We start from the raw sequence: 27,363 nt of genomic DNA, 5'->3' as shown, positions 1-27,363 counted from the left end.
TTTTCTGGTGGTGGAATCCTTCACTAAAAGCAAATGTTCCCATTTCCCGCTTTTATAAGTGGGAGCACAACCACAACATGTTTCTGACTTCGTATTTCTCTAAAACGGGTTGTATAAGGCTTCTTTAGCGCCTCGGGCATATTTAGCATCTTTTCTGTGTTCTGGTTTATTTCCGTGCAGAGAAAGAACTGCTAATATTCAAATGCCAAAGAATTTCATGAGGAACAGATTAAGTGATACTGGAAACTGCTTCAGATTTATAGATCCAAGATCCATAGCTATGTGGGCAGAAAGGCCGTGCCTGAGGGAGGTATGTATCTCTTCAGACCCAGTAACTCAAAGGGCCGGGGGAAACAGGGAGCTTTTCAGACACACAAACACCCTTGAACCAGCAGACTGTTGACCACGGGATGGCAGTGCAGGAGGGAGAAGGACGGAGGCTTCCCTGAGAAGCACAGTTCATGGTATTGTGTTTATGGCTCTGAGGCAGCCTGGATGGCACCACTATTGGTTTGCTGTGGCCATGAGGGACGTCAGTAGGCTCAAGAGGCAACACGTAGGCAGTGAATGCGGGCTGGCAGCGGTGTATGTAGCCTCGTACCAATGCCGACCTCAGCGGGGATTTGTGTCCTTTTCCCACTCGCTGGAATCGCGTGGAGGTGCTGGGAGGTGCAAGTGCCATCCCCAGGGACTGATCACAACTGCTGTGGGTGCAGCCAGTGCACGCTAAGGCTGGCTTGATGCTGTTGGCTGAGTTAGGGGGAAAAAAGCTGCAGCTGGCAGTGGGAGAGGTGTGTTTGGACATTGTCCAAAGCAAAGCATCCTGGCAGATAAGGAAAAGGTTTGAAATTGTCAGGTGTTCCACTTGGTTCTGCTTCCTTAAGAAAGCAAATGTTTTTTAACCCTGCATGAAGCAACTTTTCAGTTAGAGATATTAAAGAAGAAAAAGGAAAAAAGCTGTAAAAAGCACAAATATGCATTTAAACAAAATACATGACCAGTTGCTTTCTCGGAATTGGAGAGCTTGATTGCTTGGGCTAATTCACATTAGGGAAAACTTCTTTTCCTTTTTTTGCTCTTGATTAGGAGTGGGAGCAAAATAATTTCTGGTCCAACTTCAGCACAGCTTGAAATGTGTCTTGTAAAGGTCCTTATTGCTTGGCTGTACTCCTGGGAGGCGCCATGTTAGAGCCCATCCACTGCCCTACACCGTAACAGGCAGTTTTCAACAACAAAGCCAGACCTGTGTAAATTGGAAGTGGTTTGGTAACACTGGAATGAAAGCTGGAGGATTCCCCATGTGTTGAACGAAGTTGTCAGTTCCTTAATAACTGGAGAAAAATCCCGTTTCATTTTTAACCAAATTTTACATAGTAGAACAAGCTCCGTCCAAAAAAACTCAGCTTTTAAGTCACAAGGCCTCCAAACAAGTAAGTGCTCTGCATTTACGAACGAAGCAGGAACGATTCAGATAAAGTGAACAGGAACGTCTCCTGCCCAGAGGATGAAGAGGAAGGAACGCAATGTTTGATGGTCTGAAAATGAGCCTGTAAAATATAGGCAGGAGAATTACGTGCAGTTCTGCTGTTCTTGGACTTCAGCACAAAGTTAGGAAGCACATCTCCTGCTGCTGTGATAAGAGCCGTGCTGGGGAGAGGTGTGACAGGATGGAAAATGCCGTCTCGGCAGTGGTGAGGGCAACATACCATGTTATGAAAATTTGCAACTGGCCCGTGCTGACTGAGGAGAGAGGCTGGGATGCAAAGTCTAGAATTACAAGGGTAGATATTTATGCGCATGGGGTGTCCAAATTGGAGCACTCCAAATGTGGTTTTACACAGGGATCTTACACCCTTCAAGCATTCAGGTACAACATGATTTGACTAATCCCTAACACCCACGCTACTGATTGCTAATCATAGGAAAAACTTTGCAAAGCAAGCCTGTTTCTGCAGCATTCTTGCTGCTTGTCTGTTGATCCAGACATCCCTGGAGTCGGTCTTGCCTGGAGTTACTTGTATATGATTTTTGTATTTGATATTTGTATATGATTTTTGGGCCCCTCACTACAAGAAGGACGTTGAGGTGCTGGAGCGTGTCCAGAGAAGGGCAACGAGGCTGGTGAGGGGTCTGGAGAACAAGTCTGATGAGGAGCGGCTGAGGGAACTGGGGTTGTTTAGCCTGGAGAAAAGGAGGCTGAGGGGAGACCTCATCGCTCTCCACAACTCCCTGAAAGGAGGTTGTAGCGAGGTGGGGGTCGGTCTCTTCTCCCAAGTAACAAGCGATAGAACGAGAGGAAATGGCCTCAAGTTGCGCCAGGGGAGGTTTAGATTGGACATGAGGAAAAATTTCTTTACTGAAAGAGTGGTGAAACATTGGAACAGGCTGCCCGGGGAAGTGGTTGAGTCCCCATCCCTGGAGGTATTTAAAAGACGTGTAGATGAGGCACTTCGGGACATGGTTTAGTGGGCATGGTGGTGTTGGGTCGACAGTTGGACTCGATGATCTTAGAGGTCTTTTCCAACCTCAATGATTCTATGATGCTGGGAGGGTTTCAAAGCCATGCCGGAGAGGCTAGGATGCTGGTGTTACCTTGGTTGTTCAGGGGGATCTTTTATCCCTCGCAGGCAGCTCTCAGCTTCCACGCAGCACAGGCCTTATGCCCAGGGCCGGGCTCTCCTTTAGTTTGTTTTACTTAAGCAGGAACAATACCAAAGTCTCCAGTAAAATTTCACTACCTCCTTACATTGCAGTGCATAACGTGAACTACTGTATATTTACAAAGCTAATACGCTTTCATACTGTAAAGACGGACTGATCTAATAGCGAGGGAAGGAGATTTTTCTAACACCGGTGAGCACCTTCAGGGCCAGCTGCGCTCAGAGGACCCGGCTTCCAGGGCAAGGCCTGTGAGGCCCCGCTCCCTGCGCTCCCAACCGGGCTTGCTTTATAACCCGACTGGCGGGAGGAGGAGGAGGACGGGCCTGTAATGGCGGCCCCCCCGTCAGCGGGCAGGCCCCGCCCACGGCCGGAAGTGGCCCCGCCCGCCCCTTCCGCCCCGGCGCCGCGGCCCCTTTAAGGGCGGAACCGTTGCTACGGGGCGCGGGAGGCGCGGAAACTGAACTGCGGCGCGCGGGAGGTGTCATGGCTGCCGGCTGCCTGGTGAGGGGGCGGCCGGGGCCTGCTGCGGCTTGAGGGTTCAGTGCCGCCGGGGCTGGGCTGAGAGGGGGAAGGCCTGGGGGGCTGGGGTCTGCTGCGGTCGGGGGTTTAGTGCCGCTGAGAGGGGGCGGGAAGGCCTGGGAGGCTGCTGGGTCCGGGTCGGGGGCGGCCTGGGCGTCTGGGAGGGTGCTGGAGGGGGGCCCGTGGCCTCTGAGGCCGGGGGAGTGTCGGGGGGCCCTGGCGCTGGGGTGGTGGGTACCTGGGGCCCCTGGGCTCGGGGTTTGATGGGGGCGGCCCTTGAGACGGTGCCGGGGGGGACGTCGTGCAGGGCTGGGGAAAGGAGGGTGGGTGTCCCTGGTGCTTTGGGGGAGGGAGGAAGGCAGGCCTGGTGCCGGGCCGGGAGCGGTCTGGTACTGCTGCGGCTGTGCTGTGCAGGGGAAGTCCTGGGGGGCGCTGGGGGGGTGGTGGTGGTGGCAGCTCTGGGTTTGGGGGAGGCTTAGTGCTGCTGGGGTTGGGCTGTGCAGCAGGGTCTGACCTGGGCTCGGGCTGTGGGGTGGCCTCGTGCAGTTGAGGCTGGGGAGGAACTGGGGGCAGAGTTGGGCTTGGGGGGGGCAGCCCCGGCTCTTGGGGTGCTGTTACAGCTGGGATTGGACTGTGTCTTTGTGTGGGGGTACCTCTAGGCTGTTGGGGGGGGGCTGGTGCAGGTGGGAGGAGCTCTGGATCTGGGGAGGGCTGGTGCTGGGTGTTGTGGTCACCCTGTTCTTCTGGGGCTGGGTGCTTGCTTGAGCAGGCTGGGGCTCAAGTCCTGAGCAGGGCGGTCAAGTCCTGAGGGGGAGCAGGCTGTGGTGGGAGTTGCCAAGGAGGCAGAGACTATGTGTATGAGAGCAGGGATTGGAGGCTGATCAGCCCGTTCTGAAGTCTGGACAATTCTCAAGAGTTACAACCTCTTGTAATGGTTCTCAGTGTTTTTTAGTTTTTTTTTTCTCCCCCTGACCTCAGGCTTGGTTTGGCTTTTGCAGCAAGGTGCTGTGTAGGGACATGCTGTCTTCCCCAGAGGTAGAGGAAGGGTAGTGGGTCATTCTATTTTGCTGCAGTTCTGATTCTACCTGTCTCTTTTGACAGGTGTGTTAAGTCTTGCAAATTTGTCCGTTCTGTGCAAACAGTGGCCTCTTGGCTACCCCTGGGCTGAGATGAGCAGCTGTCAGAGCAAAGTTGAGCTCGACTGCCTGCTCAGGTGGTCATTGACATGGCTGATCTGTTCCAAGGTCAGCTTTGGGGTGTCTGCACCAGTAGCATGTTGTAAAAATGCATGAATGATTTGTGCAAGTAACCTAAGATTCAGGGGGGTTATCAGCTTGGCTAATTTGCCTCTTTTAAAGTTTGTCGATACATGTGAAATTTGCATTTTGTGTTCCACAGCGTTCTTATCTCTACCCAGCTTTTGTGGGATGAATATGTGGCTTGGTTCGCTTGTGGTAGAAATAAAATGGTTTTATTGTGCGAAGATGGTTCTTAATCCATAGCGTCTGAACATTATTGTCTTTTAGGAAGATCCGTCCCTGGAGAAACACTTCAAAGGCCACAGAGATGCTGTCACTAGCGTGGACTTCAGTCTCAATAAGAAACAATTGGGTAAATTGTCTCTCTGTTTTGATGGCCAGATGATAAAGAAAGAGCTTCTCTGCTTTAGTTAAATGGAGGGAGCAGTGGAGGTACTGAGCTCTACAAGAGCAAAGAACTTGTTTTCATGATGAAGAGATTTTGGAGAATTTCATTTCTGTGTGCTTTGAAAAAAATCCTGTTGTTGAACTATAGGGGTGGCAGATTGTGTCCATCCTGCTAGAGCTTTAGCGACTTCTACCGTAATTATCACTTCACATACCTGGCTTTACCATGCAGTCAACTTAAGGTAAAAACCTTACTTTTTCTCCTCTGTCTTCCATTTCTCCCCTTTAGACAGCTGCCTGTGGTTACGCCAAGGCTTGTGTCCTAGTTGCTATTCAGTAACCCACTGTGCGTGCATTGAGTAGGAACCAGGAGGGCTTTTGGCTCTTAGTGAAGTCACCATTCAGTCTGTGTGGCACGGTGAACATTGCTTTGGCTCGCAGAGAAGATAAGGCAGAAGCGATAGTTTGAGGCAATATACGTGGCAGACAGTGGGTGCAGTAGGTGTGAATAAATAGAAATAGAAATGCAGCAGTCTAGCAGGTAGTAATCCTGTTCTGGATCTTGCAGCCTACGCAACACTCTGGAAGCTGCAAGGAAATGAAAATTAATCAAACTTGTCTTGGACCCCCCTCTCTCCCTGCTGCTGTTTTTATTGTTGTCTGCTCTCTTTTCCTTTCCATTTCCTGTGTCTTCGATTGCAGAGCAAGAGTTCACTCTGCTCTGCATCTGTGATTCTGCTTGTGTATCCCTAAAACTTTACCCAGTCATTGCAGATCTCTGTTTAGCAAGGGTGCTCTGAATGTAATTTAGCATTGTTTTTGAATGGCCTTTCAGAAGTAGTACAGGGACCTTTCCCTTCATCTAGACCATAAAAGGTTGCTCTTGATATTTTTAGTAAGTGAGATCAGGTAAGAAAGGGAACAAATTCTAAGAATTTTTTTCCGGTTCTGTTGGGTGAGTCATGTGTACTTGCCTCTTATGAGACTCTCAAGTTTTTTTTCCCCATTTCCATCCCAAAAAACCCCCAACCAAACCTAGAGGACTTGGTCTTTTTATTCCATTAGATTGCTTGCCCAATCCAGTAATGACAATAGTTATTGCCAACAAGTCGCATATAAACAGTATCATACCGAAGTGCTTTATTGAGATGTCAGAGCATTGTTTTCCTGAAATTTTTTAACATCAGTCCTGGGGAAGCTGTGATACTGCAACTTAATATCCTTACCAGACAACGACTTAGTGTAGTTATGACTAACGTTCAAATCTCTTGACACTAGGCCGTGTGCTCAATCTACTTTTACAGTTGTCTCCCCTTAAATTTTTATATCACTAAGGAAGGATGTTGCCTATATGAAATATAAAACCAAACAAAACCAACAATTGAGCTGACAAATATCTAGGTTTTTTTGTTTCCCCTTAGGGGACATGCATAATGAATGATCCTGTTTGAAATGGGCATATATTAATCCCGAATCAATAGCAGGAAAAGAGGTGATTATTTTTGTGTTGAAATCACTGTGAAATAGAAGGATGTTTTCAGCAAAATCTAGTTGGTATTTTGCCATAACGCTAATGAACTGAAATATTCTTGTATTTGTGATACTGCTATATCAGAACCTACCATCAAACTGATCTTTTTTTCTAGGAACATCTTAAGATCTCCCTGGAGATATGTCCCACTTGGCATTCAGGAAGAGAGATACAGATGCAGCTTGGGTTTGTTGGCAGGCTAAGATGTGTATATTCTGTATTTGCCTGTGGAAAATCTACAAAGTTTTCTGTTATTTAGGCATTAAAATTGATTTGAAGGGGTATTTTTACTGTCATTGTTTGAGACTAAGTTGCCACGGGCATATGTTTGCTCTTTTACAAATCATTAGGGTCCCAGTGCTGCAGACTTCACACAACACATCGGGCTTTAAGGGATGAGTAGCTCTTCAGTTTTCACTGTTCAGAGCTGGTGATGGGACCTGAGCAGGGGAGTTTTAGCGTGAAGTGGAATTTACTCTTGTGTTTGGGAAACCTTTTGCCTGGTATTCCTGGCAGGGACTGATATTGTTCCCGTCAGATAGGGAGGGGGATGTTGCTTGTATGGAGTTCAGTGTCATGGAGATGTCTGGAAGCTCTCATTTGAGACGTGCTGCTGTCAAGCTGGAGCTGGCCACTGCCTACAGCAAGCAGTGTGTCCTGCTGGGGATGCCAGGCAAAGAAGGGAGCCTTTGAAGACAGGATTGGTTGTGCTCGCAATGGATGTAGCATGCATACCTGAATTCTGCCTCCTTCTTGTGTGACCCTTTGCTCTTGCTGCTGAGGGAGATCTTGAAAAAGCAGCATCTGTCCTGGGGGACAGCTGCCTTCCCATAAGTAGAGTCTTTGCCCTCGGGGGTCTCTTTCTAGCCCTTTCTCTTCCTTCTTGTCTTTGGAGAGTGCCTTTGCCCTCTTCCATTCCTTTCTCGGAAGCCCAAGAGTAAAGGCAAGTTGTGGTGGTTGTTGGTTGGATTTTCTTTCCACAGGTGAGTATAGGCATGAGAATGGAAGAGTGGGTGTGAGTAGATGGAGGGACCTCATGTCCATCCATAGTTCCTTAAAGCCTCTCATGACTACCACCAAGTCCTGCTGACTCCTCCTGCTGATAGCAAACTGAACACTGCTCTAATCTCTTTGTAAGCTTGGATTTTTCATAAATTGTTAAGAACTGCTGAGCTGGCTTTGATCAATGTTTTGCAACAACGAGAGGGATGTTGGAGGGGGATGTAGCTGGGTTGCTGTTAAGTCGCCAGCTGTTACAGGGCTTCTCTGCTTAATCTGTAGTGTGTTCTTGGTATTTAATCTGCTGCAGCTAATAGCTGCGTCTGCTTCCCAGTAAAAAAGTGATGAGATAACCTTCATCCACAGACCTTCTGTGTGTTTCCTTAGTGTGTATGTATTTGGAGGAAGTTTTGCAACTTGTGTGGCTTTTGCCTCTGCAGCTGTTGCATGAACTGACTCTTGGAAGTAGAATTGTCAGTCCAAGCCAATGCATGACTTTGTTTTGTTTGAATTACTAATGAAATATACAGTATGCAGTACACTGGTGAAGTGTAAAGGACAATGTGCTTGAGATTGCTGGAAGCTGTGATGGTGAACTGAGTGTGAAAGGTAGTTTCAGTGTAATTGCAGGAGAACTAATGCAAGTTTGGTTTTGTTTTGTCTTTTTATTTCAGCAAGTGGCTCGATGGATTCGTGCCTGATGATCTGGAGTATGAGACCTCAGATGAGAGCCTATCGCTTTGTGGGCCACAAAGATGCAGTGATGTGTGTTCAGTTTTCACCGTCTGGTCACCTGGTAGCTTCAGGCTCTAGAGACAAAACAGTCCGTTTATGGATTCCTAGTGTGTAAGTATCTATTCCCTTCTGTCTCTCCTTGTGTTTTAACTATGGATTGGAATCTTCCCCTTGCGTTTTAATAGCAGTTCTCCAGCTATGGGACTGGGATCTGTTTGAAGGAAAGAACCACCATTTTATGTGGCAGCTCTGACAGAGGAGAGGTAATTTGGTCTTGAAATTGCATTGGAAACAAAACTAAAATCCTTTGCAAAGCTTAAAGTCAGTATTAACTTCCTATGCTAACGTAACAAGTCATTAATGTAACTTATCAGTGGTGAATTACTGGATTTTTCTTCCCCTTCCTCTCCCAGTCTGTCTTTCCTCCTAGCAAATTGATCCTTTGCTTCTCTGCCAGTGTTCAGCAAGATGCTGAAACACAAGTTGGGGTTTAGTGATGGAGATACCTGTTCTGTGAGCAGGGTGGAGGTTACTAGCTTGCGTGCTTGCTGTAGTCCACAAAATGGTTAGGTACCTTTAATCTTTATTTCTTGGTCTCAAATTAGTAACTCTGTGTTCCACTGATAGTAAGTGGTGGTATATTATTAAGGTGAAAGACTACTTTGGATTGTGTATTGACTTTTTTGTGAGCTTGCATATGATTAACAAGAATTTACTTACCCTTTCAGTACCTTAGCGGTCTTAATGTATATTTATTAAGTTTCCATTTCTGAGTAGAGGGTTTAGTTGCCTTAAGTCATTAATGCCTGTCAAGTCCTTGACAATCATTGGCTGAGATATCTCAGAGCTTCTATGGTTTTACTCTGCGATGCGTTGTTTTAAGTGATACATCTTCAACAAGGAACACTTAGTTGAAATACAACACAAACGGGAGAGAGATGCAGAAATTCTGCTTGAAAACTTGCTGCAAGTAATGAGAAGCTTTTTGCAGCCGAGATGCAGAAAAGCAGCTGTCAGTGTGTCCTCTGGTCTCTTGGTTCCCACACTAAACAGTGGGATTGTTTTTTTTCTGAATGGGCAGGCATATATAAAGGTATCTGAGGTTCCTTTGCTTGTGAGGTTGTAAATTGCTTTTATCAAAGACTAAAGGATTTAGTCCAGCAGCAGACCTGATGATTGTGGTGGCAAATAAAAGGTATTTTAAAAAAAAAAACAAACAACAAAAAAACTCCAAACAAAACCACACAAAAAAACCATATCCCAACTTTAAGATGGACATGTCACTTCAGGAACCTGGGAAAGCATTTCTAGTTGTTTATTTTTGAGTTTTTCTGGTTATGATTACCCATTGGAAGCTTTATTTGATGATCTATTAAAACCATAAGTATCCTCTGCCATGGAACTGATAGGTTCTGAAAGTGACTTTTTAAAATATGTGATAAAAGTGACTATTAAATGTCTATGATAATGTTTGCTAGAGTAACACCCTGGTCTAACTTAAAGTAGATTGATGTGCCCGTTTTCCCCTACCCATTAATCATCACGATGCTCACCTGAAACTATCAGAATGCCTGAACTCCTGTAAATGTAAATTCTTAGCACTCACTTTGTATTCAGAATGAGTTATGCATCTGGGGCAGATACGCTATTATTCACATGTGACAAAAGTACAGGTCCTGCTTTTTGGGCAAATTCCAACTTACCTTTAGCTACAGAACTGTCTCAGTGCTCTCATAATGGTGGAGTGACTAAACAGTAAATATGGTAGAAATTGCATAAAGTTAAAACTTAATTTATAGCAAAATTAAAATATGCAGCTTGTAACTTCAATTATAATTCATTTCAGTTTAGTTAAACTTTCCTGGAAGAAATGATCACAATGACGTGTCAGCATATATATTATTAAAAGGCACAAGGTGAATTATGATTAAAATTTAACCTTGCGGCTCATCAATCTCCTGTGAAGAGACTAACACTGTCATTTTGCTATCTCCAGATCTGTGCTGCTGAAACAGAATGTTGAAAATAAATTACAGTGTAAACTTGTTAGATTTCTCAGAAGCTGAAGTATAAATTTTAAGAAAGGACCGGGATGTGATGGGAAAATGGAACTTTTATGTTTTGGGTGATTCTGTCTTGGTTAGGCATGTGAGCTCTATGGTCTAAACTGCACCTATGGTTGTCATGTCAGAAAAGGGCCAGTGTGGAAAGGGAATTGTTATTGTTATGCTGGTTGTGAATGCCTTGGTGCATGGCACCTTTAATCTGTGTTTATTTAGTATTCTTTGTCAATTTACCTTCTCTCGGGAGAACAAAAAAAAGTACTGAGGTTGAATCGGGTTTGAGACCTTCAGCTTGCCAGTTTTGCACTGTCGTTAAAAGGGAAGGGAGAAACTGCCCCATAGTCTGTTTGTGGGCCAGGACTTTATTTCCAAAGAATCTGAAAACTTGCAGTCCCTTTCAAGGGTGATGTGTTACTGAAGGAGTTAATGCTACACTAGTGTGTGTTTTGTCTTTGGGATTTGTTTTTTATAAGCCATGCTGACAGAATTTTGTAATTTCATGTTTCTGCATAAGTTTTTATCAGACTTGAGGATGTTCTGTGGTTTTGGACAGAAAGAAAACTTTCCTGAGAAGTAACCTTTACTATTCCTTGCCTTCTGGCAGCTAAAGGATTAAATAAAACTAGGCAGCTCTGACCTTTTCTGAGGAGGGAGGGAATATTGCTGGAAGATACATAGTATTTTGATTTTTTTGGCCTTTACAGTTTTAGTAGTCCTTAGCCTCAGTATAAAGTCTGTTAAATCCTAACGGAGAAGGGAGCAAACCACCATGTCTTTCTGTTGTTCTCTTCTGTCTGAATATGGAGCTCCTGGTAGTACAGTATGTGCTGGAAATGTATTTTGGACCAAGAGTCTCATATACCTGTTGGATCTCTAACTATGTTGTGCTTTGGATCTCTAAATATGCCTTGCGTTTACTTGCCAGAAGAATGCCTCTTGCATTTATCTGGAAATGACGGGTAAAGAATAATAACAATACCTTGTTTTTTGTCTTGCCTGGCTGAGTTAATGGTAGCTTGCTCAAAGTTGTACAACATCAGGCATGCTGAGTTCAGTTGTGTTATTCCTTGTGTGATGCTGCATCGGAAGTGTTCAGCTGGAGCATGGGCCATTACAGGAATAGCTGTGAGGTAGTTGCCTGCTTGGCTCTGTCTAGATGAATGGTGAAAACATTTACCTCCCTCCTCACCTGCCTTGCAGCAAAGGACCTGGAAACATTACAGAAACTCAGCATCTTCTTTTATATTGATGTTTCCACAAATGTTGTTTTAAATGGTTGCACAAATTAACAATAGTCTTTTTGCCCCTTTATAGGAAACATGGATTGTTTCCTGTTGGATTGGGCTCCAATATTGAACTGGAACAACTGGTTTTAGCTATGTATTCTGTGTAGCTCATGAAGCATGAGTTTGTTTGGGGTTGATCAACATTTTCTTCCTAATGTAAGCATGTGCAGTTCCCATAGAAATGGTGATTAATAGCACGGCTCACCACACAGAAGCTTTGTGTTTTCAGGTACATAATGTCTCTGCTGTCCTGTTGTGCAGTTTTAAAGTGTTCTTTCCTTCTGTATAGCAAAGGAGAATCTACTGTCTTCAAGGCTCATACGGCAACTGTAAGAAGTGTTCATTTCTCCGGTGATGGCCAGTCCTTAGTTACAGCTTCTGATGACAAAACAGTCAAAGTGTGGATGGTTCACAGGCAGAAGTTTCTGTTCTCACTTAGTCAACACATAAACTGGGTTCGCTGTGCCAGGTAAGTACAGCTTTCTGATGAATAGAGGTAGGGATTTATTCCTCAAAGCAGAGACTGAACATCATGGTCTTGTGCAGCACACTTCTATTCAGGATGATTCAAGTGTGTCTAGTGACTGAAATATGTTGCTGACCTGTGGAGAGATCCTTCAGATAATAGTTGTGTACTCACTTTGTGCTGCTTTGGTGAACTTTGGCAAGCAGAGACTTTCCTGCTTAGTGATTTGCTTTTACCTGGTATGGAGACTTTTGCATCTTGAAGTTGCTAAGAGAAGCAAAATGGGAGATTTATATTATAATTGTTATTTCAGCTTAGTTACTTTTAGACTTTTTATGCCTCTCAAAATGATCACCTGAGCTCCTTCCAAAATGCTGAAACTGCTGCCGTAATAAAAACATTATTATTTCCTGATAACTGTCTTGGATTTTGTTTTCCGTTTTCCATCTTGGTTGTTCTGAGTTTTTATGTACATATGTATTTAGGATAAAGCCACAGTTTCTCTGTAGGTGAAAAGTTCATTATAGTTCTTGAACGTGGTGGTGGCAGTGACTGGTAGTACTATAGATGCCCACAGTAGAGCAGAAAGAATGTTTTTCCAGTATGTATGATGATGATCTTTAGTTAGGGACTCAAGTCCTGATCATGTAAAATTATGCCTCTGAAGAGATGTATTGATCTGTCTTGTATATGAAATTTTGCAGTAAGAGCTTAATACATTCTTCTAAGGCACTAGAATGATGAAGCTTCTCTTGCTGCAGCCGTTATCTTGGGAGTAATTACATTGCTCTGAATGTTTGTGGCAAAGGTAGGAATTGTTTTGAATTAGGGTAGAGAAACAACTTGAGATACGCTTAAATGGAAACAAGTAGGACAGGAGATCTTAAGTTAGACTGAAGACTTTCCTGAGGGTTATTTTATGTGCTTGTGGAATTAGGGATAGTTTGAGGACTTTCCCTTCAAGTGATTAGATTTTTTTTTAGTCTCGCTGATGCCGGTGTGACTTGAGTGAGGTGTGTTTACCAACATACCTTGACAGCTGGCCAAATCCAGTTGACCCTGTACACCTTTTGTTTGTGGGCACTTCTTAATTGCTATAACTCTTGTCTTAGATTCTCTCCTGATGGACGATTAATAGTGTCAGCCAGTGATGATAAAACTGTCAAACTGTGGGATAAAACCAGCAGAGAATGTATACACTCCTTCTGTGAGCATGGGGGGTAAGTACCTGGCGGTGCACGAGGACCGATGTCTTGTGATTGCTGAAATGGTGATGCCTGGTGAATGTACACCTTGTTTTGTGACTGCAGTCAGAGGTCCTTGTCCTGGCAATCATTTCTACCTCTTAAAAAAAAAAAAAAATCATTAGCACCTGTTACAAAAGCAGCAGAGGATGAGATGCAAAAAAGCATCTAGAATTGCTTTGACCTTTTTATGACTTGTCCAGATTGGAACCTTGAGGCTTATATTTCGATAACTGTCCAACACGTCAAGCCTTAGTTTCTTTATGCTTGCTTATTTTTGGAGATGCTTAACAAAGAAGAAGAAGAATTTAAGGTTTTATATTTTGCTCTGAGTTGAAGTAAATTAAAAGATCAAAAGTGTACTGACAGATTGGTACTTGGATGCTTTGTTTCATTCTCAAGTTTTTGCGTACCAAAGTTGTTAAAAAAAAAAAAACCAACCCACTTTGTATTCAGAAAACCAGCTGTTAAATCAGGATTTTTTTCATGGAGAATATTTAGCCACAGCAAAAGTTAATTTGTCCAGAAACACAAAACAAATCCATAGAGAACAGACTGGAATCTTCCTAGTTTCTTGTTGCATTGAATTTTCAAGTACAAAGTTTTGTTCTTTCCAGGTAATATACAATGATATTAAGATAAATTCAGACAGCGTTATTTTTTCCAGTGCTTTTAAGAATATAACTTGTCCAAACCACCAATTGAAATATCTCGGCTTTCTCAGCATTTGTTACAAGAATACTCAAAGGGTAATTAATTTTATCCAATTTCTTGCATGGATTGGGTGAGGAGTTACAAGATGCTCTTCACTGAAAGTTCTGAAGGTTTTACTGTGCTTGTGTGTTCAAAATAAGAATTGATTACGTACAAGTCCAGAAAGCAATTTGGTCTCAGCCTCGCTACCTTCTAAGTGGCAACATACGATTTCAGGCACAAATTCAGTAAGTTCCATCTTAAAATTAGTTAAGAGTAACAGAAGAAAAAATAGCTGTTCAGTCTTGTACACACCACTCTAGAAATCCTGTTAATTTAATAGCAGATGTATAAGCAAACACTTGAAAATGTTGTTGTGACAGTCAGATCCATCAGACTTCAGGAGGCTTGTATCTACAGCTCCTACACCTGTAATGCAAAATGTTGAAGATAGTATGCTTGATATAATCCTGCAGTCTGCTTGGGGTTATAAGCAAGAAATTTAGCAATATGAATTCTCAGGTTACTTCCTCCTTTGTGTAATGTTCAATGCATCATGATGTAGCTTCCCTTCTTGAAACGACCTTTTTGATCTTTAGCAAGAGTTGAATGTAAACAGTTGGATTTAACTGCAATTTACAGGTTTGTGAATCATGTGGATTTTCATCCCAGTGGTACATGCATTGCTGCGGCTGGTACAGATAACACAGTGAAAGTGTGGGACGTTAGGATGAATAGACTTCTTCAACATTATCAAGGCAAGTTAAGATCTTAGAAAAATCAGACCTTTCCACATTTTGATATGAATTGCTCTGAAGTCCAAGGACTGTTTCTCCATCACCTGCTGCTCTTCCAGAAAGGCACTGGCTTAGGCCTGCAAGTGGAAGCCTTTTTTCACCAAATACCATGCCTGGCTTTCTGTTAGCTCCAAGACTGATTCTCACATATTGGGGAGAAACACCTCTGTTCTGATTTCTTTCTCTGTCCACCATCAAAAAAGGCGAAAAAGCCCCAATGCTGACACAGTCTCATGTCGTAGGTGTTATCTGCAATGCCACTTGGCTCATATTCACTGTTCTTGAGTAAATGATGTGCACTAAAAAAGATGTGGCCTTTGCCTCCGAATAAGCCTATAGGAGGAGTCAGATGCATTCCAGCAAAGCAAAAGGTTGTTTTTCATGAGAAAACTAGGAGAAGTTAACAAAAGAAGAAAATCAAAATCAACCAATTGCAATTCTATACTGTGATCCATGTTTACAGTTCTTTCTCCAGTGTCTCCTTTGGTTTTCAGCTTCCAGAATGGGCTTTGACCTTGTTATGACTTGTCCAGGTTGGCTTGTCCTTGGAGTAGCTAGCTTTTATATTTAGTAGTCTACATTTTTTCTTTCTTTTTTTTACCCTTACCTTCAAAATGGCATCTCCTCCCATTACCTGTTCTTGTCAAACTGATTAGTGCTGCCATTTGGTAGAACTGGATAGAAAAGGGTCCTTTCCCATCCCTGCAAGCTTCTTTGAGTTTGATTGTACTGTTCTGTGCATGTTAGTTGCTTGAGCCTAAACATGGCTTTTACTTCCTTTACTATTTACGATTTTTAGGGCTGCCGTAGTATATTTGCATATATACTCAAGCACTGTTTCCAGTACAGATAGCTTATTAAACTTAATTTTGTTAGCTTTTCTTGAAGACTGCTTCTGGCATGCTAGTAAAGCAGATCAGAGTTATGGGGCTGGAGCTTGGTGTATTGTTCTTTCTGCAATTCACATCAGATACTGTCAGTTCCTGCTGCGACAGCCTCACAGCTGAATGCCAGGCAGAAAAGACAGAGTAGTAAAATAGTTAGCAGTTGATTCCTGCTGCCTTTGCAAGTTAAGAGACAAAAATTGAGTTCTAAACTAAAGCAAGTTCTCTAGTTTCCCTTGATATAGAAAGGCAGAGAAAGTGTAGCGATGTTTAAGGAGCAGAGTTCTTCTGTTTGTCTTCCTTCACAGCGACCTGTGAAAGACTGGGCCTCTTCTGGTAGGTAGGAGCAATGGGAGTTACTTATCTCGAAGCAAATGCGGATTGTCTGCAGAGAAGCTATTAAGATTATGGAAGTCCTTTGGGTTCCATAAAAAAGTAAATAAAAGGTCCCCAAAAAGAGGTTGCTGCGGAGTGGGAACAATCTGTAAACTTTAGAATCTTTTTGTAATTTTGCTGTATATAGAGTGCTGTTCTTTTGCTTTTTGCGTATAGATGGAAACACCAGTATGATCAGTTGATCTGACTGTTAAGCACCAATGTTGATACCACCATCATTGGAAAGAGTTTTTTCTTGGGTAGAAAAAAAAAAAATTGTATTTCTAGCATCAGCTTCCTGCACCTGGGTTGTGTTTTATTCTGGCTTCTAAATGTGAGGTCCTCCTCTCAAGTGTATTTTCCCTGTATAGTCAAGTCGAGCACTCTTTGAACTCTTTCAACTGTAAGCCTGCCTGAGCTCCTCGAACTCTCATATAATGATTTATTTCTTCAGTTATTCCTATACTCCTATACTCACAATCACTGCCAGTTCTCTGATAGTTAACAATCTAATAGAAATCAAACCTTTTGAGGACTGTTCATCGGTATTGAGCATTACAATGATGAATATTGAAGTGTGACTCTTTGTGTAATAATTATTGTTAACTTGTGACCCATATCAAAACTTGGAAATGCCTTTCTGAAGTCTTGTTGCTAAAATAGGTAGCATGTTTAAATACTTGAACAGTATCAGATTGTCCTTTAACGTACTTTATCAGCTTTTCAACAGTAGTAAGATCTGCAGTGCGTGTTTCCAGCCACAGTATAACTTGGCTCAAAAATGATCCCTTCCTGCTTTCCACTTACTGCTATTAAATTGTCTGAATCTAATGTGGTTTAGGTTTGGCTGCCAGGTTTATTTTTTGTCTTGGAGTTATATATTTCCCCTGTATCCCACCCTTACTGAATGGCATTTTAGTCTGACACCCTTGCTATTGAAGTGATCTTTTCCTGTTATGAGTGTTATTTTTAACAGCTACTGTGTAAATTCTAATTGTTTATTAAACTTTGGACTAGAAATAGAAGAAAAGCTTCTATAGGTATGTCGGTGATAAAAGGAAGACTAGGGAAAATGTGGGCCCCCTCTGGAAGGAAACAGGAGACCCAATTACCCGGGATATGGAGAAGGTGGAGGTACTCAATGACTTTTTTGCCTCAGTCTTCACCAGGAAGCACTCAAGCCACACCGCCCAAGTCAGAGAAGGCAAAGGCAGGGACTGGGAGAATGAGGAACCGCCCATTGTGGGAGAACATCAGATTTGAGACCATCTAAGGAACCTGAAGGTGCACAAGTCCATGGGACCTGATGAGATGCATCCACAGGTCCTGAGGGAACTGGTGGATGAAGTTGCTAAGCCACTATTCATCATATTTCAGAAGTTGTGGCAGGTGGTCACTGACTGGAAAAGGGGAAACATAACCCTCACTTTTAGGCAGTGAGAAAAGGAAGACCTGGGGAACTACAGGGCAGTCAGTCTCACCTCTGTGCCCGGCATGATCATGGAGCAGATCCTCCTGGAAACTATGGTAAGGCACATGGAAAATAAGGAGGTGATTGGTGACAGCCAACATGGCTTCAGTAAGGGCAAATTGTGCCTGACAAATTTGGTGCCCTTCTATGATGGGGTTACAGCGTTGGTGGAAAAGGGAAGAGCAACTGATGTCATCTACCTGGACTTTGCAAGGCATTTGACACTGTCCTGCACGACATCCTTGTCTCTCTAAATGGGAGAGACATGGATTTGATGGGTGGACCAGTTGGTGGATAGGGAATTGGCTGGATGGTTGCACTCAAAAGAGTTGCAGTCAACGGCTTGATGTCCAAGTGGAGACCAGTGACGAGTGGCGTTCCTCGGGTTGGTATTGGGACTGGCACTGTTTAACATCTTTGTTGGTGACAGGGACAGTGGGATTGAGTGCACCCTCAGCAAGTTTGCTGATGACACCAAGCTGTGTGGTGCAGTTGACACGCTGCAGGGAAGGGTTGCCATCCAGAAGGATCTTGACAGGCTTGAGAGGTGGGCTTGTGCGAACCTCACGAAGTTCAACAAGGCCAAGTGCGAGGTCCTGCACATAGTTTGGGGCAATCCCAAGCACAAATACAGGCTGGGCAGAGAATGGATTGAGAGCAGCCCTCAGGAGAGGGACTTGGGGTGTTGGCTTACGAGAAGCTCAACATGAGCCGGCAGCGTGCACTTGCAGCCCAGAAAGCCGACCGTATCCTGGGCTGCATCAAAAGCAACATGGCCAGCAGGTTGAGGGAGGTGATTCTGCCCCTCTACTGCACTCTCGTGAGACCCCAGCTGGAGTACTGCGTTCAGCTCTGGGGCCCCCAACATAAGAAGGACATGGACCTGTTGGAGTGAGTCTAGAGGAGGGCCATGAAGATGATCGGAGGGCTGGAGCACCTCTCCTGTGAAGACAGGCTGAGAGAGTTTGGGTTGCTTAGCCTGGAGAAGAGAAGGCTGCAGGGAGACCTTACAGCAGCCTTCCAGTACCAGAAGGGGGCCTACAAGAAGAAAGCCGGAGAGGGGACTTTTTACAAGGGCATGCAGTGATAGGACAAGGGGTAATGGCTTTAAACTGAAAGAGGGTAGATTTAGATTAGATATAAGGAAGAAACTCATCACTGTGAGGGTGGTGAGGCACTGGAACAGGTTGTCCAGAGAAGCTGTGGATGCCCCCTCCCTGGAAGTGTTCAAGGCCAGGTTGGATGGGGCTTTGAGCAACCTGGTCTAGTGGAAGGTGTCCCTGCCTGTGGCAGGGGGGTGGGAACTAGATGATCTTTAAGGCCCCTTCCAACCCAAACCAGTCTATGATTGAGTCATAAAAGCCAAAGAAACCTAAAATTGCAGTGGTGGCTGTATGCAGTCACTTCATGCTCCTGTGACTGCAAACTGATGCATTTGTAATATGTTCTGGAGATGTGTTTGTAAGTCTTGCTCTTCCGACAGTTTATACGCTTGCCTTTTGGTGGATTCAGTTTTGTGGCTCTTCCATGTGAAGCTGCCATGTCAGTCCCACTAGAGGGCATCTCTTCCCTTAGTACATGCTTATGCTGCCTGATTTCAAGGGAATCCATTTTAAAGATTGAGTTGCATCGAGGAGTTAATAGATAAGTAGCCGTGCCACAGACTCTTGCATGTTAAAGTTGGGTTGTTTTCCAAAACTGATTAGTCTTTTAGCAGTGTTGCTCTTGTTGCCAGGACTTGTTCCAACTGTGACATTTGTAAATGACAGTTGGAAGTAGAGAGTAAACTGCAAGATCTTTTGTATGGTGTGGTTTTTTAGCAAAGTAAAGTATGCTCTGGTCACACTTACTGTACAGGAGAACAGACAGATACTTTACTCAGTCCTCTACTTGGCGCCAACTTTTTTGTACAGCAGATCATCCCCCTACTAAAATGGCCAATGTTTATTGCCTGACATTTTTTTCCTGTGCAAAATTGTGTGTGGGTCACCACTATTGCAGGTCTATGGAAACAGCTCTAACCTTTCTTTACTGCTGTTTAAAAAGAGCAATTGGTACTTTTATACAGTTCAGCTGGGGCTGAATGGTGGTTATCTGTTCACTGGGGACTGTGGCTGTGTCAAGTCCATCCTAATTTATCTTCTGACTGCTGGTTACTAAGAGGTTACATTCACCGATTACATAAAAGTAGTATTGCCAGACTTGGGACAGCAATGTTCAGTCATTCTATAGGCTGGCATGACTCTATTTTAGTAATTAACTCCCCAGTATAAGTCCCTTAAGGGGCTGTTACTTGTCTGGGGCTTGGCTGGCAGAAGGGTAGGCTTGTAGCAACAAGTTACTGGGAGATGCCACCTTGTGCTGCACCGGATTTATTGTTTACAACATGAAATAAAGTGAGGTTGCAGGATGTGTTCGCAAGTTTTTGGAGAGGTGTTGTGAATGGTCTTGTGGGAGGTATGAGCTGTTTTGGCAGAAGAGGAAGTTTTCTGAGTTTACAACAGCCAAGAACTCCTTGGGCACAGAAGCTGCAACTGCTTACACAGCCAGTCTGTGTGATATCTTTCTGTTATGAAAAGTTATTTTGGTGAAACTGGAAATACTTTATTCACTATCTAGAACATCATAAACTTCGTCTATTTCTGGTGTGATTCATTTCAGGACTTGCCTTAGTTGACAAAATATGTTTGCCTTATCTGAATATAGACACTAATGGGGTGAGGAATGTTACAAATCACTCAGAATAAAATTTTCAAAGGAGAAACTTATTTAGCACTCTTTCAGGAAGAAAAACTCCACATAGACTTTTTCTCCTTTAATACATAGTGTAATACAGGGCTGGGGGGGTAGAGGAAGATCTAGCTGTGTGATAGAGGCAGTATTCACCAGCAAGAATCACTGTTCAGAAGTTACCTGTGTTGAGTTAATGTTTTCTTCTGTGTTTTTTTAATAGTCCAGGACAAGAGGGAGTTATGTTCTCAGAACTTAAGCTGAGGTATCTAGTGTTTCTGAGAGTTTAAAAAGTAGATGTTTTACAATTGAGCAAGGTTATGTCAGATTTCTGCTTCAAATCCACATCTGCAAAAGATAATATTTGCTTCTAGTGTCGTTAAAATTGTATTTTGATGTTTTTTTAACATGCAGTTTGGATTTGGAATGTACAGTAGACTCTCAGGGAATAGAAATTTAGTTGGGGAGATGTACTAGTAGTAGTAGATTTGAGACATCAGAACATTTGGAGGGCACATAGTATAATTAAGAATAATTGGATAGTTAAAACCCTTTTCAAGCATAGTCTTAATATTCTGTAATGTCACATACGCTCAGAAAGCTGTACATATGTAAAGTACTGCATGTTCTCATAAATAAATATGTTCAATAGCCTGTTTTGTAAAAGTTCGGGGAGGGGGAAAAAGCCATGCATTAGATAGATGTTTAATATTACAGTGAACTTAAAAGTGTAGTTTGACTTTTTTCCTAGAGCGTTTTCTTTAAGTCTTTTCAAAATAACTCTTAGGCTTCATTGTCATGCAGGAAGGATTGCTTTATTGGAAGCTCACACTCTTGATAGTTTGTCTATTCATACTTGTTTTAAATTTTTGGTGAGGTGAATTGGATGGCTGAAGGAGTAATGCTTATACTGGACCATGTTCAAGTTGCTGGTTCTTCTTTCCTAGTTTCTCTGAAACCCAGTCTTGGTTAGAGTTGGGTAGTAAACCAAAAGAACCTGTGCAATGCCAACTTTGAGTTTCTTTCATCATAATTTCAGTCTTCTCCTTAACATACCAGCATATAGAGTTTATTCTAGAATCACTTGGGAGCGAGAACAGCAGCTCCATGGTAGTAAAATATGTCAATGTCCAGCTCTCTCGCAGAATTGTATAGCTCACTTGTGCATATAGTTACTTTTTGGGGCTATGCTGGCAGCTTTTGTAGTCTTAAATCTCCCAGAATAATTGGCAAAGCTTCCTTTTTCCTTTCAATAAAGTAGTGCCTATTTTTACAAGAATTGAATGCTGCCCTTGTTCTCCAATGCTTTGAAGAGTTTTTGTGGAATGTTTCCCCCATGATAATTTTCCTGTTAAACTTTATAACAGAAAATTGGAATGTGCTTGTACTTTATTTTATTCTTTCGCCTTGGGCTTATGTAAACTGGTCTCGGTGATTATTATGTACGTTTTTTCCATCTTTAGTGCACAGTGCTGTGGTAAACAGTCTTTCCTTTCACCCCTCTGGAAACTATCTGGTTACTGCTTCCAATGATTCAACTCTTAAAATTCTGGACTTGCTAGAAGGAAGACTTCTGTATACCCTTCATGGTCACCAGGTGAGACACAGCCTTTTATACAGTAACATACAAACCCATAACAAACTGGGCAAATTTGTGCTTGAGCCTTTCATTCTTCATGACCAAAAAATCTTTTGAAAACTTCCTTACATAAAACGATGATGATAGTACTAGTAATAATCTTTGAGATCATGACTGTTTTGAAGGGAAGGCCTATGGAGAGGGAAGGATGTAAGGCAGGAATGGAGAGGATGACAAAACAAGGCAGAAAGGAAGCTCCAGTACTGAGGGTGCAAGTCTAAGTCCTAAGGGGCACAGTCGGAGCTGCACCCCAGACTCTAATCCTGGGTCTGTCGTGCACTCTGTACCACAGCTCTGACTCCCTCTCTAGAGTGGTGAAATAACACTTGGCCCCCTGACTTAAGTGTTATGAAGATAAATCACCTGACAGGAGACTTAAGGACAGTAGTGGTAAAATGGAGGAAATATATTTTGCGATGTGATTTGGGAACATGTTTCCACTTTGTTTACAGTCTTAATTAAATAATTGAAGGTGATAAATGCTGCTGGTTGGTTAAGTTTAACTGATCGGCCTATTAGTATTATGCTGCTGGATGTGTTGCTTGTAAGGTTAATTATATGAATGCTTGGAGCTCTCTTTTTAAATGTTAAATGAAAATAAATAGACTAATTTCATTGTCCATGCTGAGTGGAGCTCAAAGGCATGAAAAAGCAGACCTGCTTTAAAGGTTCCCTTTCCAAAGGGACAAAGCAAACAGAAATTCTTAACCCACTTGTCTCTCTGTTAAACTGGGGGCTGAGTCTTAAAGCATCAAAACTAGCTGGGGAAAAACCACTGCCTGAAGCTGTTGGGGGTGGTGGAGATGGTTCTGGGCAATAATGATAGCCGTGTAAGCTGCAAAAGTGATAATTCAGGCTTGTGGCTTTAGTTTAGTGACTGCCTTGTCTGATGTATAAAAAGGTCAAGTTTGTTCTGTAACTTCTTATACTATGTGTTAATAAACTTTTTCTCCTTTTTTGTAATATTAATGGAAAAATAGGACAACCTCATACTTAAAGCTCTACTTCATGGGAAGATCTGATTAAAACTGACCAAAGGGTTCAAATGCTGAAAAGAATGAGGGAAAGATAATAAATGCTGGCTATCCTAACATGTAAACCTCAACTGCATAAAACTTTTACTTTGAAAACTGGACTAAGTGGATACTCCTGTTGGATAGGGGCTGCAAAGCTTCTAACTGTTGTCCTAATCTCCATTTTCATATTTCTTTCGTGTTAGTTGACCAAGTGAGTGCTTAGGAAGTAACTTTCTGGAAAAGGGTAAACGTGGAGGGACAGTGGATCTTTGCACCTCTCATCCTTGCCTCAGGAAGGGATGTGCCTGCTTATTGTTCAGCAGGAGGCTGAACCTGCTTTCCATTTTCCTCCCTTCTGAGCTGTAGGCTGCTCCTCCATAAGTGCAGTGGCACAAAAAGTTTTGCTTTGAATGAGAGCCCAAAACTGATTATGGTGATGGAGGTCTTCAGAATTAGACAATAGAAAGTCCCTTTAGGCTGATGCTGTACTTAACTCAGGGCTTCTACAAAACAGTTGGTTTGTGAATCATCTGTTCAGAAGTAGAGTTAAAGTTCCATATTATTCCCGGCCCCCTCCCCCCCCCCCTTCAGATCAGTTAGATGTCTGCCACACTCTCCTAGGCATCTAACTGACATTGGAAATGCTTTGACACTGGCACAGCTGAAGGGTAGTTGCCATTGTGGGATTACACCTCCTTCAGTTTGGAAACAAGTAGAAGTATGAAAGTGGCTGGTAGTGCTTTCTGGTGGTCTTCAAGGGTATTGCACTGAGATGGCTGTGGAACCAGTCCTGGCATAGCCTTGGGCAGGTATTCCCTCCGCTGGCTGGCATGTGCTGTATTGTGGTGGGTTGGTTCTTTTAATGCCTGATTTAACAGATACCTTGCTTTTCCACTAAAAGTATATGATAATCTGTGCTTCATTCACAGTAAGCAACTGGCAGTGACAACAGGCCCTGCTTTCATCAGAAGCTGTTGGGGTGGATTCCTGCACCGGTGGCTGCTTCTCTAGCCTGTTCTGCTTGTAGATAAACCCAGGCTACTTAATACTGAGGGCTTTTTTTCTTCCCCTCCAGCCTCACTGTGATTTCTGCCAGTATCTCCAAGTGGCTAAAAATGAAGTGGGTGTGGATTTTTTGGTCATTAAGTAGATTTGCCTTTTTAAGTGAGGGCTATAGGTTAGTCACCAAATGAACAGCCTGTTCTGAAGACATTCTTGAGTTGTGACTTTGTGGGTGAATATGCTGGTTGAGACTTTGTTCTTACTCTGACAGCTGACTGCTGTTATGTTGTTCTGGGAAGGCTGCATGCGAGTGGACACTTGAAGGAAAAAAAGGGCCTTTAGACATACTTTGACGCAACTGCTGGAGTGCCAGGAATTTGTTAGCAGCTGATTAGCTGTAGTTTACATAGGGAGGATTGCCAAGTTTACATTGATGTCTTTAATTGTAATGTAGCTGTCCCCCTTGTAGCAGAAGGATCGTTAGAGGCAGGAGTTTGTGGCTTGGAGCTGACATCTTGCAGCTGCAAAATATCATTCTGTATTGTGCTGCGTATTTTAATTCTGGAGTGCTTCAAACTGTGAAGTATTCTTGCCTAATTCCATACAGATGAGACATCAGGTTGGTATGTAGGTCCACCTCTGGTGCTGAATCATCCTCAAGGAGCAGAATGTTTTGGGGCCTGTAAGTCACCTCTGGAGAGTTGCTAGAGGAGAGCAGGTATGTACACAGTGCCTGTCTGTCCTTTGGGGTGATTTGATTAGAGCATTTCCAGACTGACTTCCTTAATGGAATGGAAGTTCTCAGTAAATATTTAGGAAACATCTGCATGGTTATGTTTATAAATAGGAAGACAGAAAATGCAAAGTTATGTTTCCCCAAGCAACCTTGACTTGAACCATGAAGTAGCTGTGTTCCACTTACCTGGGTGGCATAAGTGCTCTCTGCTGGCTGACTAAAGAGTAAGTTCTGAGCAGGTGCACAAGAAACAAATGTGCTCCTTTACTGTCTGCTGCCAGCTCTACCTAGGTGGCATTAAACATCCGTGCAGGCCTAGTCTTCTTTGAAAGGTGTGAGGACATCTCAGGGCTGCACAGAACTGGACCACTAAAGAGAGGGAAAGGGTGTGTTGCAAACAAGCAATTGATTTTAGATTAGCGTTTCTGAGTATTAAAAGGAAATATGAGTGCTCTATTCTTCCCTTGTATTTTTTTAGAACTGAAGCTTTCAGGAGTTAAAAAGCTACGAAGATTCAATTATAAGGTGCCAGTATAAATTTTCCCTATGTTTGCTGTAGCCCTTACTCCCTGGTGAAGGAAGGTGCAGGCATGACAGTCTTGCTCTGTGTAGAGATACAGGAGTCTTTCAAAGCTCAGTGGACTGAGAATCCTTGTGACTTCTTGTCAGAGGTATTCTGCATGAAAACATCCCTCATTGCCATTGCCATCTCTGTCCCATGTGCTTTTCTCCTTGGCTCCCTTTCACTCTCCCTTTCTCTCCTTTGTTATCACCCCCATTGTGCAGTTCCTAGGAATCTGCCCTTTTTATCTAAACACTTTCCTTGTCCTTACCATTACAGATGTAGACTCTTTCCACAGCCCCTACTGCTTTCCACTCCATCCCCACTTGAGGACAATACTCAGCTCTGTCCTGTACCTCTTGATTTGCCAGTGTGCAATGCCTGTGGTGACACCTCTTCCTCTCTCCGCATTGTCTTTGGGGTATCTGTGTTCTTTGTAAAAAGACAACAAACATCCATGGCTTTCATAGTTTTATTTTCCCCAGCTCTTGCATCTTTCTAAGACTTGGATTTTCCTGTCTGATGCTTCTTCTGCAGGATATGTGCTGCGTCCTGTACCAGATTGTGAAACAAGTGTCTAACTGTCACCTGTCTTGCCCCTTGTATTTCTTCCTGCCTCCGTCTTCTCTGAATTCAGCTTTCTTTTCCTACTATGTATCCTGCTATTGTCTTTCACCTTTTTTGATGAGATTGACCAGATCTTCATAGCTGTGGGTTTCCTTGCTGCAAGTTCATAACTGATCCTGAGATACAGGCTCAATGCTTCTGCCTTACCAAAAGGTCTGTTAATTTGAATGGGTCTTCACTGAACTCTCTTCACTGCTTTATCTGCTGCTGAAACCAAGTGATAGGTGAAAGACACACGACACCAGCATCTTGTCTCAGGCCTTCTATGTTCTTTGGCACTTGAATGCATTTATCAAGTTTCTTACCTGCTCTTGGTGTGTTCCTAATTGTCTTGATCACTTATTCTTTGCATCTTTTGCTCCTCTACCATCTGTCACTTCAGTGTCCATCTGTCCATGTGCCATGAAGCAGTTGAAAGCACTGTGAACAGTGGCAATGACTGCTCTGTTTATTTCTTTTATGCCTTGAACTGATGATCCCAGCGTGCTTGTTGCTGCCTCTGATTTGCTTCTCAGACCTCATCACCACTTCTCTTTTTTTTTTCCCTCTTTGCACTAGTTAATCTATTCCAGGAGAGTTTGACTGAATGTACTGGCTTGTATCTTCCCACTTCTACATCCCCTTTTGTGGGCAGCGGAAGAGGAAGCTTTCCTTTAATTCAACTATTTGCATCCTCTAGATATGCCTTGTTCCAGCTCTTGGCACCTCCCTCTTATCTGGCGCTTCTCTGGTATGCATTAGTTTCTCCCAGGATTTAAAAAAAAAAAATCTACTGGCATCCTTGACCTCACTTGTCTTTCCAGCTACCTTCCTCTCTGCTTCTCTTCTCATTGTGCAGACGTGCATCATTAAATTACTCTCCTCTGGTTTATTCCTGGACCCTCTCCAGCCTGGCTCATGTTTCTTCTGTTATGCTGAAGCCAAAATGTTAGCTCTGTTCTGAGCTGAAGCTTGTAAGTCTGGCCTTTCTTGACTTGAAGTGACTGTTGGTATTGGCCCTGCTGTTCTTGAAATTGTGCGCCTTCTGTCCTCCAGCAGTTCTATGGGGGAGGAAATGGTGCTCAAGAGGACTTTCTCTGTGACTGTCCGCTTATTTATAGATGGTACACATTCATCTGCTATCTGCATGCAGGTATGACTGTTTGCTCCAGGTGTATTTCCATTTCTCCAAACTAAACTCTTGGCCTTTCTCTTAAGTATTTATTTCAGAGAGATCTATTTTTAGCTCCTCTGAAAGCTTTGTGTTCAGGGATGCTATTCCTGTTGTCTCTCGTCATCCCTGTGTCAATTGTTACTGATGCTAATAGCATCCTGCTAGTCACTCATTCAGTCTTGTAATCTGTGTCCTGGCTTCGGATCCCATCTCTCTAGGTGATGAATGCATTCAAGCCATTCAGAATAGTTCTGAACGTCTTTTTCTAAGGCCACACTGTGTTTTGTGTAAGCTGATCAACCTGTCAATTGCTAGGGCAATAAAGGCCTTGTGATCACTAGTCTCCTTCTGGAGGAAGTGGGAAAACAAGGAGAAGGTATAATCTCTATCTCTGGGGGGTAGTCTGCACATAAATTAGATTGTGTAACGTGCTGTGCTTCACCCTTCTTGCCTATGTATGCAGCTAGAAGTGGGATGTCACCTGGTGTTTCAGCTACCGTGGCATGGCTATCTGACCTTGCCCAAATC

At 43.3% G+C, this 27,363-nt stretch overlaps 1 protein-coding gene across 3 annotated transcripts in view; it reads left to right on the top strand.

Annotated features, from left to right (window-relative positions):
- Positions 1-27,363, top strand: part of POC1A (POC1 centriolar protein A) — a 66,871-nt gene that overhangs the window by 568 nt on the left and 38,940 nt on the right. The window contains exons 2-8 of one of the 3 annotated variants that reach the window (XM_076346190.1): positions 181-310; positions 4,707-4,791; positions 8,031-8,202; positions 11,730-11,909; positions 13,019-13,126; positions 14,486-14,601; positions 21,564-21,697. In XM_076346190.1, coding sequence (XP_076202305.1) covers positions 203-310; positions 4,707-4,791; positions 8,031-8,202; positions 11,730-11,909; positions 13,019-13,126; positions 14,486-14,601; positions 21,564-21,697 — 903 coding nt within the window. In that variant the 5' untranslated portion in view covers positions 181-202. Of the gene's footprint in view, positions 1-180; positions 311-3,066; positions 3,163-4,706; positions 4,792-8,030; positions 8,203-11,729; positions 11,910-13,018; positions 13,127-14,485; positions 14,602-21,563; positions 21,698-27,363 lie in introns of those variants that run through there. The other 2 variants (XM_076346192.1, XM_076346191.1) reach the window with 2 other exon arrangements.

Source organism: Aptenodytes patagonicus, chromosome 8 (assembly GCF_965638725.1).
Source record: "Aptenodytes patagonicus chromosome 8, bAptPat1.pri.cur, whole genome shotgun sequence".
Taxonomy (NCBI): Eukaryota; Metazoa; Chordata; class Aves; order Sphenisciformes; family Spheniscidae; genus Aptenodytes; species Aptenodytes patagonicus.
The sequence above is the reverse complement of the archived record's forward strand: the minus strand, read 5'-3'. Positions and strand labels throughout refer to the sequence as shown.